The following is a 19418-nucleotide window of genomic DNA, read 5'->3' as shown; positions in this document are numbered from 1 at the left end:
GGAATAGGTTCCAGGAGGTCTGACTTCTACTTCTGTCTTCTAGACTCATCTACAGTGTAACCTAGGGTAAATCGTTTAACCCCAATTTTTCATGTGTAAAATATGAACACTCCGCACCTCATTACCCCAGCCCCCGTCCCATCCCACCCCAATGAGCCTCTGAAGGACAAATCAGAGAATGCTAATACAACATTTTCAAGTTACTAGGAAAAAATACCGTGGAACAATTCTTTGCCCTCACACACTGGTTAAAGACTCAATAGAAAATGTAATTCCAATTGCCAATGATGGCCAGTAGACAGTGAATCCTCCAGAAAGAAAAGTTCTTGTCCCATCATCACCTCACTGGAAATAAGTTATAGAATTAAAGAATTACAGCCCTTCGCTGTATATAAACACACTTCTAACATGGAGATTTTTCTCCCTTGCATAAAACCATAATCTCATATACAATTCTGTCCACAATATCACAGGGAATACACGATGAGATAGAAAGTAGAAACTCAAATGGCTTAAAAAATAGAACAGCTTCCACTAGGATTCCTTGATAGTTAAAAACCATAGCTAAAGAGAATGTGAATATAGTCTATGAAGTCTTGAAGATTAGGAAGAGAGCATCTAACATTTATTTATTGACCAAATCTTGGAAGAACCAAGATAACATATTCTACTTTAAGTCTGAAAGACATGAATCCAGGACAGGTAAAAGAAACTCTCATTTACACAGAGAATTACAAAAAGGAACTCTTTTGTCCCAGAGGACAAGCTAAAATATAGACATAATTTCAAGAAAAATCTGTAGATGGCAGATCCTTAAGAGGTTTTTAACAAAAATTGGGGATAATTAAGTTACTATCATAAAAGTTGGCTGTTGAAATCATGAAATGTAATGATGATTTTCAGTAAAGTATCCCAAAGGCACTCCTTCTAAAATTAGGAGTCTGAGTTACTGATCCAATAGTTGTCCGATGTTTCTTATTATGGTCTCTTTCTTTTTTTTTAATTCATGAAAAAATTTTTTTTCTCTGTTTCTGTAAATGTGCTATGGTATTACCTGCTCCTCTTCTGAACACTGTGACGAAGTACGAAGAAAGATGGCTTTATTGCTAAGATGGTGATCATTTGGTTCATTTCTCTGAGTAAATTTTACTGAAGGAAAATTGCTTTCTGAAGAATTGGTTCCAAAGGCTCCTCTTTGGGTCACATTATCTGAAATGATAAATTACATAATATTAGAAAACACCCACCACATCCAGTCTAGTTTATTTTGTGTTTATTGAGAATCTTTCTTCCAAACAAACAAAAAAATACTTTTCAAAAAAATCTACAAACTGAATGCTTGAAGCATTAAACACTCTTAACCTATAAAGTTATTTCTAAAAATGCATAGAAAGATAACACTATTTCATTCACTATTCAACAAACATTTATAATTTTGTATCCAGCACTGTTCTCAGCCATTGTTAAGAGGTCAATAAAGTATTTGCAAGACTCTTGGACATTACCAATCTCATTTTTTTTCTAAATTTGAGGGTTTTTAAAAAAAGTATGGAGGCAATGTATGGATGATTTTAGAAAATTTGTAAAAGAAAAAGATTAAGATTAGAATATCACTCATAATCCTACAAGACAGAAAAGCTGCAACAAAATTTTTTCAGTGGCTATTTTTCTCATCTTTTATCTATTCACCCATAAACTTCTAAAAGTCAAATGGAATTGTACTGTACATACCATATTATAAGTCAACTTGAGAGCAATATTTTTTTCATACTATTGCATATTCTGCATAATTTTAATGATTATAGAGAATTCCACCGTATATATTTAACATAGTTTATTTAACCAATTCCTATTCTCAACTATTTAAAACTATAAACAATGAATACGTTTGTGTTAAATCTTTGCACATTCATGATTATGTCCTTAGGATAAGGAAAGAGTCTAAGATTCATCCTAAATTAAGAGAAAATTATAACATGATGCCATTAACAGAAATGTGGGGGACAAATTCAGATGAGAGAGAATGAATTAACTTTTGTCCATGCTGCATTTGAGGTGCCAGTGGAAACTGTGAGGGAAATGTCCCAGAGGCAGCTGCAAATGTAGGCTAAAATGTGGGAGAGAGATCACAGCGATAGGTAAAGAGCTGGTAGTCGATTACACTGGGGCAGTGGTTTAAGCCATAAAATTATTTTTAATATTAGCAGCAATATTAAAATAAATAAGAGTTAACATTACTTGAGGGTCAGACTGTCTTTTATTATGCATCTCATAAATCTCATTTAAGCCTCACAACAAGCCTAGAGGTAGGTACTGTTAGTATCCCCATTTTACAGGTGAAGAAACCAAGGCCTACAGAGAGATTAAATAATTTGTTCAAAGTCACACAGCTGGTAAGTAGCAGAGTGGGGATGTGAACCCAGGCCTTCCTAATCCAGCACTCACTGCTGTGCAACTTAGAATAGTACAGTAAATGAAGGGAAAGGGTTCTTAGAGAATAGAAGAATAAAGCAGAAAAAAAAGAAATTTTAAAAAGCCCAGAAAGGAGACAAAGAAGAAAAGTTTACAACAGTACAAGAACCCAGGGAGCATGGCACATACTAAAACTAGAACTCCCTTGCTGCAAATGACAATAGCAAAACACAGGAATCTACTTCAAGGATCACTAGAAGAGTGACTAAGGGATTCAAAAGAGGCCAAGTGGCAGAAATCAAGCTACTGTCAGATTAGGGCACCCTGTTCCATCCCCTTACAATACTCCACCATGGAAAGATTCTGGAGACATGGGTTTATTTGTGAACAACCTGGTCAGGTATCTAACTGAAGGGGTTACAAAACAGCCTAACCCACCAAAGTGGCATGTTTCTCTTGAGCCACTGGTTGCACGGCTTCAAAATCAGTAAAGATTCTTGTTGTTCTAATGATCTCGGCCTGGTGCAAGGCAGCCAGAATCCTGTGTTTGCTTCTGAATACCTCATCATTGGTAGAATTAAGACTTGTAGGGGGACTTCCCTGGTGGCACAGTGGCTAAGAATCCGCCTGCCAAAGCAGGAGGCACGGGTTCAGGCCCTGGTCCAGGAAGATCCCACACGCTGCACAGCAACTAAGCCCGTGCGCCACATCTACTGAGCCTGCGCCCTAGAGCCTGCGAGCCACAACTACTGAAGCTCACGCGCCTAGAGCCTGTGCCCCGCGACAAGAGAAGCCACTGCAGTGAGAAGCCTGCATGCCACAACTAGAGAAAGCCCGCGCGCAGCAACGAAGACCCAACGCAGCCAAATAAATAAATAAATTTATTTAAAAAAAAAAAAAGACTTGTAGGGATATCTATAGGACATTAACACAGAAATACTGTTGGGGAGAAGAGATAAGGTAGCCTAGCCTATAATACAGCATTAGCTCAGTAAGCCAGAGAGGGAAAACACAAATATTTAAATTCTAACCACTTTTTCTTTCAAAGGGATTTATTAGCAAACACCATCAGCTCAGGCCAGTTCTCTCTACTGCCTCCTGCACCAGCACCCACGACTCCTAATTAGCTACTACTGGGACGGGTGACCCCTTCCTTGTGCCCCAACAAATCCCTGCAAACTCTGATATGAAGCACTCGCCTTGGCTGCTGGGGGTGGAGGGGCTGAGGGGCTGATTAAGGAAGGTGATGGGAGGGTTACAGGAACACTGCTGGAGTAACCAGCACGATGCCAGGCCACAGAAGTGAGGACAAAATGGTCTTAGGTTTACCCTCCCTGACTTCTTCCTCTTTTACAGCCACAATTATGGCTGTAAAATCATCAGTCCTAGGGCAGAGACAAGCAGTGGCAGCAGCGTGGAGCAAGACAGGCATGGAGATTCTTGGAAACAGGAGTGAAGAGGAATGAAAGGGTCCTTCAAACTTCATCAAAGTTAGAGGCAACCAGTGGCTCCCTGCCATTCCTCAGTGCCCTGTTCTAATAAGACGCGGAATAGTTTCAGTTCTCCTTGCTTATCCTTTAAGTTTAGCACAACCTAAACCTAGTATTTCCTGAGAAAATGCCGTGTACTCAGCACAACACTACTGTAATAATCTATTGCTTTACATACTTGAAAACCACAGTGATGTCTGGGAAGAACAGATGTTCCGTAAGGACAAGTTCTGTTTGTTCTTATCATCACTCAGTGTGCTCCTCTGCTATTTCCAATAAAACACCAGGTTATTTGACAAATAACCAGATGAAACTCCTTCAAAATAAAGAGCAAAATGTAATGAAGTCCCAGCTTCTGATGCTGATGTGGAGCGACGGTTGAGGTCTCAGATCTAACACAACTTCTTGTTTACTCTTTCAAAACTTCGTCCTTTCATAAACATAAAGCTTTCATTTTTAAAATATGGAAAGATTCAGAAAAGAACTTGTTCCCTCTCTGACTGAACCTACAGTTTAAGACTCCTTTCTAAACCTTGAAAGCAGTTTCACAAGAGTAAGTACTATTTCACTCCAAAGGCCCCGAAGTGCTTCTTACAAATGTTTTTATCATTTTTTAAAAAAACAGCAAAAAAAAAAATCTCTTGGCAGCAGAAGATAGGAAAGAAGTTCTTTCTCAATATGATAATGACAAAATGGCAGATGTTGGCACAGCCCAGAATCCGAAGTGGCCTAAAGCCTGATTAGAGTGCCAGATGCTGCTTCCCAGAGTTATCCTGGTGGCCATCCAAACATGCCACCCAAGTGTGCGTTTCATCTTCTTCTGTTTCTGCTTCTCATCAGAGTCCTTTTCTACCTTTTCATCTTATCCCTAATGTTCCTTGCTTTGAAATAAGTGCCAGACATAACACACTTTGGAAATCTAACAGCAATATTTCAGAGAACAAGTCGGTTACTGAGACCTGAAAGAGTGTTTCTTTGGGCATTTCTGAGTCAAAACTTCAATACACATGAAACAAAGGTTTTTTGCTAAAGGTTTCATTACTCTGAAGCAATGGAATTTCAATTTTCTTTTGATACCAAACAGACAAGTTTCCAACAGATCTCCCTTACAAGGTCACCAACTACACCTACAATGTCTAATTTCAGGCCAAAGAAAAAGGTTACACTCCTGCAAAAGGTTGAAACTATGGACGCCTCGATAAATTAAACACCAATCGTAAATTGATTGTACATCTTCCAGATGAAAGCGGTCAGTTTCAGAGAACTCGGTTTTGAAAGAAACTTTTTAAAAATTCAAATTCATCCATTCAAAGGCCAGACTAGTGTCCATGAGCTTAGAAGAAAGTTTACACTTTACAGGAAAGTTCTCACAGATCAACACAACCAACATCAGAATTCATGACCTAATTCTCCCAGCAACACCTGAGTGTCCGTTCTTCTGCACCATGGTCAACAGAAATACAAATCAAGAGTATGTTCTCAGTTGTGAAGAGATACTGAATATGTTGTTAAGTAGGAAAGAAAAATTCATCGGGGGGAAATTCTGTGCAACACTGGGTAGTTGCCAAAAACCTCCTGCCCAGAGCATAGGGGATAAGCAATCATGCTTATAACAAGACTGGGTCCTTTGAAAGTCAGGGGGGTGATTTTCATATCATACTCCTAGCCTAAAGCAATGTTGCTCTGCACAAAATTTGCTCTTCATTTGCCCAGCCAAACTACTTCACTCCACTGCTTCTTGATCACATACTCCTTGGTATATGGCCTCCCCTGGAGCGACAGTCCTTAGGATTAAATAAGCAATTTAAAAACCAATCAATCATAAATCAGAATAAGTCCAAAGAAGCTAAATTCAGCAGACAAATGTTTTGTCTAAATTCCCTTTGCAGTGGTCTGAATTCCAACTGTTTCATGTTCTTCACTGGAAAGGGCACAGGGAGGAGAGGATTACCTTAGCCTGGCCAGTCAGGAATAATTGTACTTTCCCCGAGGCTGGATGATAATTGACTCATTAGTCATAGACATAGCTCTCCAGCTGCCAAGACACAAATGCACAACCCTAGCTCAGAAAAAAAAAAAAGTGTGTCAAAAGTCTAAGATGAGGCACACAATAGCAGTAAGTTGACATTTTGAAATGTCCAGTGTTAGGAACGTAACAGAAAGGAAAAAAAGAAGTGAGGATAGTGTAAAGTTGCTGTAAGTTTATTTTCAGGGAGAAAAGCTGAGTGGTAGTTGAGTTATGCAACTTATTCAACCCACAGGTTGTATCATGGGCATCAACTATGTGCAAAGTGACCCAAGATGGGTAAGACCCAGTCCCTGCCCTTATGGAGTCTACAAACTAAGAAGTTTAGCCAGCTATGCAAACCACCCAAATAGAACACAACTAACGCAGAGGATATAAGGGAACACAAAGTTAGAGAAGGGTGAGATCGCAGTTGGTTTGGGAGAATCACAGAAGGCTTCATATAGGAATGGGGAGTCTGAGCCGGGCTTTGAAAGACGGCTACGATTTCAGCAGGTGAGCCCTGTGAGGAGGTATCCCACAAAGGGAAAACTGCACAAACAAAGCTCCCAAGGTGGGAACACGTGGGGCCTGAGGAAGAACCACCATGTATTCCAGGAAGGCAGGAGCACATATTCTGCGATGCATGGAAGGGCTGCTATTTGCAGGGCTTGACAAAAACTCTGTACTATACCAAGGCCCTTGGGAGTCATAACTAGAGCTGCGCTCTAAGATGAAATGGATGGAAGGCGGCAGAGTGGTTCAGATACTTTCATACTAGAAAGTATGGCGCTACTGTGGCAATCCAGGTGAGAAGTAAAGGGAGCCTCAGCGATGGATTTAAGAAAGGAGAAAAGAGCTCACAATGTGGGTTCTTTTTGTGTTTCTAGAACAGAAATGAAGACACTATCTCCAAGCGGTTATGTTTCCTCCCTCTAGATATCTCAGAATGTTCACCTTATCTTCCCATGGCAATCTGTATTATTATTTTAGTTTAATTTGGCATGCCCCAGATAACTTAAAAACAACAACAACAACTAAACAATCTCTGTGATGGTGGCAGTAGACATTACAGCATGCTTGCAACCTGTCAAATGGATTACACGTTGGTGCAAAGAGGCCACACATATCATCCCATAATATAAACTCACCTTCCCAACTGCTTTAGTCAAGGCCACAGAAGGGAGCTGGTCCAGCGTGGGAGCAGATGCAGCGTATTTGAGCACAGCTTCCCTGAGCTCCCAGAATGCCTAACAGGGTGACACTGTCTACACAAAGTAGGATCTTGTTTCTTTTTGTATCACTGTCCTTATCTACTTAAAAATTTCAAGGCTATGCACAAATGGTTTATTTTCTTAGTAGGAAATATTTATGACAAGCAGCATCCTCCTAGTTCTTCAGCCAAACCCAGAGTCACGAGGCCATATGCTCATCCAGTGAAGCACTCAGGTAAGGATCTAGGTATCCGTGAATAGTAGCTCCACCTCTCCATAGCTTTAGTGAGGTGTATTTATAGAATTCACTGAAGTGTACAATTCAATAATTTTTAATAAATATATAGAGTTGTCCAACCATCACCACAATTACATTTTTAGATCATTTCCATCACCCCGAAAAGTCCCAGGTACTCATCTGTAGCCACTCCCCATTCCTACTGCCAAACACAGGCAGCCACTAATCTACTTTTTATAGCTAAAGATATGCCTTTCCTAGACATTCCATATAAATACAATCATATGATACATGGTCTTTTGTACCTGACTTCTCTACTTAGAATGACATCTTTGAGGGTCATCCATGTTGTAGTATATGTCAGTATTTCACTCCTTTTTATCGTCAAAAACTATTCCATTATCTGGATAGACCACATTTTGTTTTTCCATTCACCAGTTAATGGACATTTGGATTGTTTCCACATTTGGTACCCCCTTGATTCTAATACTGAGTTGGATCCAAAGACCACCATCACTAATCCAATTCCACGCGGTGCCACGACATGCTGAAATCAACACAAAGGCCAACCACAGAGTTCCAGCTTCCCTTCACAACCCAGCAAGGGGAAAAATGCATATAGTAATTCAAGCTACAACTCTGATCATCTTATTGTCTCATATGGTCACAGCCTTAGAAACATGATCCTGTTTTCTTCTCCAAATGTATCTGAAATCATCTGCAATTACATTTCTTAATTGTCCGTGCTCTGTCTCTTCCCACTAAAATGTAAGCCTAAGGAGAATAGGGACCTCTCCATCAGAAACTTACTCACAATTCCTGAAAGGGAAAATGTTGTTTCCCCATTCCCAAGGACATGTAGTGATTAAGACTGAAAGGTAGACTGACACACTACACTTCACCCAGTGAGCTCACTGTGTGCTTAGCACCACGCTAGGCTGGAAGACTAGGAATTGGGAAGGTTAAAGGACATGACTTCTGCCTATGAGAAACAGAATCTATCCCCTTAAAACTGTTACTCACTCAAAGGCATAACATTCTGCTTATCTTTCAGCCAGCATTTCCATGTCTGAGAATATCCAAAAAAATAATTAAATATGTGGGCAAAGATTTCACTACAAAGCCAAAAATGTCTGATCTATTCCCCTGAAAATTTTTACTTAATCGAGGCCTTACATTTTTTCATATCTTTGAACGAGCATTTCCATGTGTAAAAATTTATCCAAAGGCCACAAATAAGAAGGGTGCAAAAATGTAGCTACCAAAAATTAATACGACTACTAATACAGCCAAAGTCATTACAAGGACCTACGAGGCTATCCATGCCTCACCCCCCACCCCCACCTCCACACCCTCCGACCTCAGCTTCTCCTCCTCTCACCCCTGCTCAGGCCACTGTGGTCACTCTGGCCTCCTCGTTATTCCCCAACCAGGCTGGGCACTGTTGTCACTAGGCCTCTGCACTAGTTGTTCCCTTGGCCTCAAATGCTTTTCCCTCAAGTCTCTGCAGGCTTAACTCCCTCTCTTCCTTCCAATCCTCACTCAGAGTTTACCTTCCCACGGAGGCCTAACCAAATCACCCTACATAAAATTGCAACCTCACACCCCTGCTACCAGCACTCATGATCCTCCATACGCTGCTCTGTATTATTTTTCTTTCCCAGAGAAATTACTATTTTCTAACACAGATATTTTTCTTATTTGTCGTGTTTATTGTTTGTTGTCTATCTCCCCCTTACAGGATGCAAATTCCCTGAAGATAATGATCTTTGTCTGTTTTGTTCACTTATGTGAACAGCACTTCGCACATACTAGGTGTTCAACGAGCATTAACTGTATGAATGAGGATGTACAATATAACATCATTTATAGAAGCAAAAAATTTGAAATAACTTGTGTTCAACAAAAAGGATGGCTAAATAAATAATGGCCTATCCATACGATTACATACAACGCAGTCATGAAAAATACTGTTAAATAACCAAATTTATTGACATGGAAAGATGTTTATAACATAATGTTATATGAAAAAGCAAGTTACAAAAAGAGTATATAGTATGATCACACTGTTACAAAATAATTATAATAAATTTGCTGAATATATAAATGAAAGAAACTATTAGGTTGAGCCCTTACTATAATTCAGGTACTATTAATATAAACAAACATCTATGTGTATGTGTGTTTTATAGATAATTATTTAATTCTAAGAATCAGCCTATGAGGTAGAGCCTATTACATCCGTTTTATAGATAATAAAACTGAAGCTCAGAGATATTAAATAACTTTCCTAAGACCACCTAATTTGGAAGTAGCAGAGCTTAGGTTCAAATCCTGGTTGTCAACAAGTCTATATTCTTAACTAATAATTGTATACATATATACAAATTAATCAACAGAAAAATTCAGGAAGGACATATAATACACTCATGGTTTATCTCTAAGACACGGGATTATGGCTTTATTAATTAGATATAGGTTTGCCTACATGAAACAGACACCCAAAGTAACAATCAGTTAAACAAGATGGAAGTCTATTTCTCACTCATGCAATAGTACAGGTGTAGATAATTCAGGGCTAATATGGTTGCTCTGCTCCACAAAGTCATCCTAGAACCCAGGTTCCTCCCATCTTTCTGCTCTGCCGTTCCTAAGACACGACCCTTCTCCACATAATCCAGCATGAAGCACCACCACACCCTTGCTCCAAGCAAGAGTTTGAAGAAAGAGAAAGAAGCCTGGACGTCTATTTCCCTCTGTTACTAGTGAAGGCGTGGTTTAAGCTACTATATCAAGGAGGCATCAAAATAGAGCAGCTGAAATAAGTATTTTATTTCTCATGTAACAGTTTAGGGCAGGTAGACAGGCTCTGTTCCATGAGATGACCCAGGAATCCAGGCTGGTGGGGTGCTCTGCCATCCTCAGCACATGGCTTCTACCTTTGGGTCTAAGGAGTTGCTCTAATGACTGCCTAGTTCCTGCCAGGGGAAATGGAATTAAAAGAGTCCAGGGTACGTTTCTTAAGGATTTGACCCAGAAGTTACACATATCAGTTCCCCTCACTTCTTACTGGCACATACTTAGTCAAATGACTATACCCAACTGCAAGGGAGAATGAGAAATGTAATCTTCATTCTGAATGACCACAGAGCAGTTAAAAATTTTACTGCTGCAGAAAGAGTATGTTTTTTGTTTTGCTGTATATCTGTATACGCATGTGTTTTGGTGCCTCTCTGTATTTTCTAATTTTCCTACCATGAACAAAAAAATAAACATTCATTTGTAGAGGTGAAAAGCATTTTCTTCAAACCCTCGATCCAGGGAGAACACATACATGCATCTCCTTCCTCCTTAAGAAGTCTTTCCTAGAAATACCAAAGAAAAATATACATATACATATATGATATTTTACACTTACATTTTTTAATATTTTGGATTCATGTTTCCTTTAATATTTAACTTTGAGGTCCCTCTTGTAAATCATAGTTACCCCAATCATAAAATTTTACACTTGAGTACATTTTTTAAAATTACAAAGTACACTCATGTATGAAATACAGAGCAGAAAAGTTACCAAAAGCACAAAATTATTGGAGGGGCATCTCCTAGAAGTACGTGCAACAAGATGCCTTCATAGCCCAGGTGGTCTCCCAAGTCTCTTGCCTGTGTACTCGCTAATGGCAAAATACTCAGATACTCTTCTGGCAACAGTAGAAGTAGACAGATTTCCCTGTGATTGGGTAACTTTGGCCTGCAGACACATGCACTATAATCCTTCAGACTTGGGACAGAATATATGTTGAACCAAAGTCCACCCTAAAATTCTGTAAGCTATTATATCCTAGCCTCTGTATCAGAGATTAGCAAGATCAAAGTAAAACCATTCCTGTAGTGCTTTGCTTTGGTAACACAGATACTAAAATTGGAACAGTACAGAGAAGTTTAGCATGGCCCCTGCACAAACATGTCACACAAATGGGTGAAACGTTCCATATTTTTTGAAACTAGAGATTATCATACTAAGCGAAGTAAGTCAGAAAGAAAAAGACAAATACCATATGATATCACTTACACGTGCAATCTAAAATATGGCACAAATGAACCTATCTACGAAACAGAAACAGACTCACAGACATAGAGAACAGACTTGTGGTTGCCAAGGGGGAGTGGGGTGGGAGAGGGATGGACTGGGAGTTTGGAGTTAGTAGATGCAAACTACTATATATAGAATGGATAAACAACAAGGTCCTACTGTATAGCACAGGGAACTATACTCAATATCCTGGGATAAACCATAATGGAAAAGAATATCAAAAGAACGTATATATGTGTATAACTGAGTCACTCTGCCGTATAGCAGAAATTAACACAACATTGTAAATCAACTATATTTCAATTAAAAAATCATTCCTGTAACATGTCATGCTTTTTCACTGTCAAAGTATCTTTTTTAAATAATATAAAATGATGACATTAAACTAAAGTTATATTTAAAGTAAAATAATTGTTCTTACACTTTGGGTGAAGAGTGTGGACAATTTCATGAAAGCTATGGAACTTATTCTTAGAGAAATACTATATATACAAAAGAACAGAATTTTTTTTTTTTTTTTTTTTTTTTGCCGTAATTGGGCCTCTCACTGTTGTGGCCTCTCCCGTTGCGGAGCATAGGCTCCGGACGCGCAGGCTCAGCAGCCATGGCTCACGGGTCCAGCCGCTCCGCGGCACGTGGGATCTTCCCGGACCGGGGCACGAACCCGTGTCCCCTGCATCGGCAGGCGGACTCTCAACCACTGCGCCACCAGGGAAGCCCAAAAGCACAGAATTTTGATGAATTCATCCATCTTCCCTCACCCCTCCTTAATCTCATTTAGGGTGTTTCTCAAAGCTGGTCTGAAAGTCAAGCTTCCTGGGCTGCACACTAGAACTAGTAATTCAGAATTGGGGGATTGATCCCCAGGAAGCTGCATTTTAATAAGCATCTCCCAGGTGATCTTTACATACACTTAAGGTAAGAGTCCCAAGTAAAGATTCTGTGGAGCAGAATCTAAAAATTTAGAATTAAAAAGAAGTTTCTGATACTTCATCTTTGTCAAAGCACATAAATACCTTTGCCTGAAGGTTATGTGTAGACATATTATTTAGTCCATCCACCAGAGGCCAGTGTAGGATTATTCCCTGCATTGTATAGTGTTACACTATACAATACACACTATACATAGATACTACACAATACATACTACACATAATTGGTTTTAACTACTTCAATGAAGAGGTGTGGAAAACTATACTGAAATATATAAAATTTTATAAAAATATAAAATACTGTAGACAGTATTTTACATTTTTTATATTGTATAATCAAGATTTCTTTAATATTTAACCTTGATGTCCCTCTTTTAAATAATAAATAGTCCCCATTGTCATAACACTTGAGTAAATCTTTAAAACTTATCAAGTATCTTCATGTATATTTCATCTGATTCTCTCCATAACCATGAGACACCAAGCAGACAGAATTATCCCTGATTTATAGATTCAGAGAGAGTAAGTGGCAGGACAGCAGTCTCAAAGAGTTAATAAATGCCTGGACCAGGTCTTCTGAATCCTACATTAGAAAAGCATCCTTTCCATTACACTGGTCCTGCCCACAACAAAATAAGAAATATAAGGGCAGTATACTCAATTCTTCATAAAACTAAATTCCTCCAACCTAAGAAATTTCCCTTCACCTTGAGATCATGCCCTTCTGCCTGCCTACACAAAGATGCATCTACTCAAGACAACCTCTTTTATTCATATAGGTTGGAGAAAGCTGGAGTAATTTTCTTCTGTCTCCTTTATAAATAAATGCTTCCTAGAAGTTTTCAAACTTTATGAGGTAGAATAACCTCTTCTATATAAATCTGTAATAATATAGGACTCGTACATTGGCATATGAGAGCAATGCAAGAACAGACTTAAATTATACATGTCTTTCACACTCCCTCGTTTTTTTCAGAGTGCTCCAAGACATCCCTTGAATATAAAAAAAACCCTGAAGTAAAAAAAAAGAAAAAGTCTTTAAATCCGCTGTTCTAAGTATTCTTATTGCTCTTTTCTTAACTCGTATTAGGTGTTTATTCAATCTAAAATTGAGACTCGAAAACCAAAGGCAATATTCTAGATAGTGTTTTATGCATTGCCTGAGCAATCAACCTGTAACTGTACGTAGTCTACAGACATATAGATTGCTATTGTGCCTTCACACATCTAGAGCATTTGGAACACCCAGCACACAGAAATAAATAAGAACAACATATTTCTCTCTCATTCATCTTGTATTCCCAGATTCTAGTTCAATGCCTGAATTATAGCAGGAATACAGTCAATACAGAAATGACCTCAACATTAGCAAGAACTGGATTGACACTACAATTAGGGACTAAGCCCAATACCCCGAAATTAGATGACTGGCTATAAGTCACACAAAGCCTAATTTGGAGAAGGTGGAAAAAAAAGAGAAAATGGTACTTGATTCACAATCCCTTTTTTCTAATCAGGGATTCACACGCTACAAAAACTAATACAAAGGCAGGCTAAGTCCGGAAAGAACATGAAAATGGTACAATGGTTCCTCACTGTGCTAAGGGAGCAATGGGCTGCAAAAAGAGTAAGCTAACTAGTGTTCACTTCAATCTATCCCGCCTGGAATGAATCCAAATAGGAAGGAAAAAAAGACACCAAAAAATCTCATACTAGACTGATTGTGGTTGGATTTTCATATAAGGAAGATATGAGTTCGGTTAAAATAAAGTTTCCTGTTTGTATCCCTTTGTGTTTAGCTGACCGTTTCAAAGAAAATATTATTGTTCTATGGCTGAAAGAACATTTTGCTAAAACCATCCAGATGTGACTATGTACCCATTCACTGAATCAAAGGACACAATCTTATGACCACCTCAGTTTCAAGTCCAGTAATTTACTCTTTTCCATCAAGTATAACAACATATTGACAACAATAAGTAAAAATTAAAGAAAAATGCATATGAAACAAATGTGCATGCACTTAATATTGTTTAAATTGGCTACTTAAAGGTTGATAGTAACCATCTTAAAAGTTTCTTTGGCTACCAGTAATTCTTTGCTTGTGTTTTGGAAAAGTTCAAAATTCCATTTGCCTAAGAAAGTTCACCTAATTTATATGTACATATAAAATATACTATATAATATATATGTATATGTGTGTGTATTGAAAAGTTATAAAGAGAGAAATAAAATGATTCAGTTATTTGGCCATAAGTCAAATTTAAAACTTCACATAATATCTTATGTGTGTTTTACTGAGAAAACACACTAGAAAAGATATTTATTGCAAGAAAATATGTGTTAAAAACACTGCTGAAAATAAATGTAATGATTAATTCAAAATGTTGTAAATACTTAAATACATTTTCTTTCCTTATCCAATTACACCTAAACTACAGCAGAGAAGACAAATGACTATCTATGGACCAAATATTCATGTGTAAAATTAATATGAATTGTAACAACTGCGGCTGAAGATTTATGGTAATATCTCTAAAACAAAATGGCTTGATCAGCTCAAAATCCATCATAATTTGAGAGGGGGAAATTTCCTTCTGCAACTGAACCAGCAGTTTTCTGTGTTTCATAATTTGTCAATTTGTTCCCGAAGAGAAGTAATTTAGTGATGACAAAAGAAATAGAGAAACAAATGAAAATTGCTTAATGACAGTTTGGGGGACAGTTTGGTCCCCCAAAGAGAAAGAAAAGGTTAAACAGCTGATGATGCTTCTTCCAAAGGACTCTGCTATAAAGTAGTTCACTTCATCCAATACTTTTTTCTCCTTCGGTGTTCTATGTGATATTTGATGTTATTCTGTGATAAATAAGTCACATACAGATAGCTACTAAATGTATGATCAATATAAAACCATGAGCTTTTTTTCTTCTCCTTTTAGTCTTTTCAACAATACCCCCCCCAAAAAAATCAATCAATCAATCAATAACTGCTTCCTTATTCTCTCCCCTGGGATACCAGGTTAATTAGGTGGGTTTTTTTTTTTAATTGCCTAGTTGCTTTTATTACCAAGTCCTCATATGATGCCTTCTACAAATTTCTCTTGAATTTAACATCCCAGTGGTCTATATTTTAAGTTAAAGCAAGTTTACTGCTACTTGCTGTACTTGCTATTTTCAATAATGCACTTTACTGTTAAACTCACATTTGCAAAAGTGCTTCCCAAGTTGCCTTTTTTCTTAATGTGGCTAACGTAAAAAAGGAAACAGAAAGACACTGCAAATGGCCTGTGAACTAAAAACACCACTCAATATTCAGTAGGGAATTAAATGACTGATAACAACAGCACAGAAAATGTGGCTTAAGTGCCACCTGGAAGCATAAAGCTGGTCAGTTCATTTCCAACTTCCGCTGGCAGGCAATCTGCCAGTCGCAAGGGTGTCAAAACAATGCTAAGCCCGCTGGTCTCTATCTAATACTAGACAGAAAACAACTGCAAAAGGCTGCACAGCGAGGATTATTTTTTGTTGTTGTGTTTTCTTTATGAGAGAAAGCTGTTTTTATGCTCTACTGAAATTCCTTTTCTGCTCTGAAATTGGTAAGAGGGCCAGCTGCTTTCTCTATTTTTCTCTGCGGTATTTTTCTACAGCAGATTTTAAATTCATTCTTCAGATGGGGAAAAGACTCTTCGTCCCTCTTTGGAAGTTTAAAGATGCATTTCTAATGTTCAAATTCAAAATAGCTTTGGGGACCAAAATGACATGTCAACTTCGGAAACGTGCTGTTTTATGTGCTGTCACCAGTTTCATTTTTAATTACATTTTTCAGAAGTTGTCAAGTGTGAGTGGTGATATTCCTTTGGCTGAACTGACAACTCAAAATGTATCAGTCCAGAAGTATAAACCAAGTCCCAGCCCAAGATCCTGAGCTCTTGACAGAACATACACTCAGTAAGGGAAAAAATAAAAGGCTCCTGAAATGAGAACTTTGAACAAGTCACTTGGCCTCAGTGGGCCTCAGGATCTCCAGGTAAAACACTTGTGACTCATCTTGGTTTCTTTTCCCTAATCCTCTGTCAGTCACCTGTTACCAAGTACTGTCACTCTCACTTGCATCGGCCCTATCTCCTTTCCATTTCCTCCTCCACGGCCCTAGTGGAGTCTGTTGCAACCATATATGCATTTCTGCTCAGCCTCCTAGCTAAGCTAGTCTCCCTGACTCTAGTTGCTTCTCTCCTTTTTTGCCTCTATTTTTCAAAATCCCTTGCAGTGTGCGTGTGTGTGTGTGTGTGTGTGTGTGTGTGTGTGTGTGTTGAAATTCTACTATGGTTCCCAGTTAGCTAGTATATCAAATCCAAACTCGGGGCATCATGACATCGGGGCATCCTTTGGTAGGCTCTTCCTACTGTGCCTAGCCATTAAATGTGTATGTTCTTTAGGGTTTGGTCTGAGGCCCTCCTATCTGTGTTTCTGACATCCTTCATTCTCTTATTTTCTTTTTGTTTCATTTATTCAACAAATATTTATTAAGCATTGATTTATTCTACATTACCAAACACTGCTTTAGACACTAGAATAATAATGGTGAACAAAACCCCCAAGCAATCAGCCATCATGGAGCTTACACTCTGGAGAAGTACAGAGTGTAAGTGTTTTGGGGTAGCACATCCATTCCTATGGCTCACATTATCCACGTGCCAGTGAATCCCAGACCTTGAGAACTGCCCGATGCCGTATGGAAGGCAGAAAAGCAAAATGGTTCCGGGTACGGGCTCTGGAGCCACGATGATTAGGCCCATAATCCAATGTCATCACTAACTAGTTACATGACCTTAGGCAATTCTGTTAGGGCTGCCATAACAAAATAACACAGACCAGGTGGCTGAAACAACACAAATGTATTTTCCCACACTTCTGGAGGCTAGAAGTCTGAGATCAAGGCGTAGGCAGGTCTGGTTTCTCCTGAGGCCCCTCACCTTAGCTTGCAAATGGCTGCCTTCTCACTGTGTCCTCCTGTGGTGTTTTCTCTGTGGACAGGCATCCCTGGTGTTTCTTCTTATGAGGACACCAGTCATACTGAATTAGGACCCCACCTTTATGACCTCATTTAATCTTAATTACCTCTTAAAAGGCTCTGTCTCCAAATACAGTTGCCTTACTGGTTAGGGCTGCAACAGATAAATTTTGAAGGGACACAATTTAGTCCATAACAGCAATTTACTTAACCATAAGCCTTGGTTTCCTCATCTGTAAGTTAAGAATAATAAAAATAAAAACGTAAAAAAGAAATTCACTAGGTAATTACGAAGATTGAGATGACCCAGGTAAAGTGCTAAGCATAATACCTAGTACTTAACAAATGTTAGCTGCTTATCAATAAGAGAAGGTCAAACTCTCTCATGAGTATTAAGATTATTAAAACCTAAGAAAAACTGAAACCTATTCAGAGGTTTTGAAACTAAGAGTTTGGGACAATCAAAGACTAGACCACCACCAGATTATAAAGCCACAGGCCTAGCCGTTTGTCCAGAACATTCAGACACACAATGTTCTACCTAAGGGGGAATTTAATTCAAATATTAACAAGTGTGAAGGGAGAAAGGGAGATTGAGATGACAGGATTTTTTCTTTTCAAATATATGTTGAAAGAACAATAAAATGCTAAAAGCACGAAGTATTGAAAGTGAAATGAGAACAGCATAAAGAAAACAAGAAACAAAATTACACATCAAAATCAGAAACAAGATCTTTGATCTCGACATAAGAAAATAGGTTAAAGTAGATAAATATGGCAGTTGAGTAAAAAGCTATTATTATGGGGTAATATAGAAACAGGTAAATCTGGATTCTAGGGAATCTGGATCCTAGGTATTTTAAGAATGAAATACGAAGTCCTATTTAAGAGTTAATCATAAAATCACAGTAGATTCATTTCAATTTCCAAAGCATTTTAAGCTGAAGTTGGTAAAATTGGCAACCTTAATGGAAATTAATCATTTTACCTGAAGCACAAAATCATAACAATAATGGTGTGTGTGTATGCGTACGTGTGTGTATGTGTGTGTGTGAGACTATGAGTGCTTGAGAACACAAACTATATCTTAATTGTTTTTGAATCCTTAGCATCTAAAACAAGAAACTCAGATCATAACAAGACACAGAGGATTACTGAATGAATAAATGAATGAATGCATTAACAGAAAATCAAGTATCATTATTTATATCTGTGTTTTTGTAACCTAAAAAAAGATGGAAACATAACAGATAAGGAGGAAGAAGCATTTTTCCTTTAGACAAATAGTCCAGTATAAATTAATTATATTCACAAAGAAACTGAAATACCAAAGATTGAAAGTCAGCCTCTTATCATTATCCACAATAATGTCAAAAATATAATGTCTTCACTGATAATGAACAAAACCAAAACCTGCATGCTGATTTTCTAACACAAATCTTAAACTAAGTCTTACTTTCTTGAACTGATGACACTAATTGAGAATTCAATTATAAATGTCTGCTTAAAACTAATAAGTAATATGTCTCTTTAAACATTTTGACAAAACACTGGAATCATCATCAACTATGCACTGTGATTATTAAAACCAGAGCTGCTTTTTAAAAAAACTGCAAGAGCTTCCCTGGTGGCGCAGTGGTTGAGAGTCCGCCTGCAGATGCAGGGGACACGGGTTCGTGCCCTGGTCAGGGAAGATCCCATATGCCGCGGAGCGGCTGGGCCCGTGAGCCATGGCCGCTGAGCCTGCGCGTCCGGAGCCTGTGCTCCGCAATGGGAGAGGCCACAACAGTGAGAGGCCTGCGTACTGGAAAAAAGAAAAAAAGAAACAAAAAACTGCAAAACATGGTCAACATAAATGTACTACAGTTACAGTTATGGTACAATATTAACAGTTTCCAACTGTTTTCCAAGCATCTGAAGCAGTAATGTGAATTTCTTCAATAAGGCTATAGTTTAATTTTTTCCAGGGAAATATTTTTAATAGGATTACTGACCCCTTTAACACTCTTGGAAAGAAAATGAA

General features: G+C 38.2%; 1 protein-coding gene across 4 annotated transcripts in view; it reads right to left on the bottom strand.

The window, feature by feature from the left end:
- IFTAP (intraflagellar transport associated protein) overlaps positions 1–19418 on the bottom strand; it is a 60473-nt gene that overhangs the window by 21945 nt on the left and 19110 nt on the right. For all 4 annotated transcript variants that reach the window (XM_082660383.1, XM_082660386.1, XM_082660385.1 and 1 more), the window contains one exon: positions 1055–1209. In XM_082660383.1, the coding sequence (XP_082516509.1) occupies positions 1055–1209 (155 nt within the window). The remainder of the gene's footprint in view (positions 1–1054; positions 1210–19418) is intronic.

Source organism: Grampus griseus, assembly GCF_964374135.1.
Source record: "Grampus griseus genome assembly, chromosome: 8".
NCBI lineage: Eukaryota > Metazoa > Chordata > Mammalia > Artiodactyla > Delphinidae > Grampus > Grampus griseus.
Note: the sequence above shows the minus strand (reverse complement) of the source record. Positions and strands in the feature narration are given on the sequence as shown.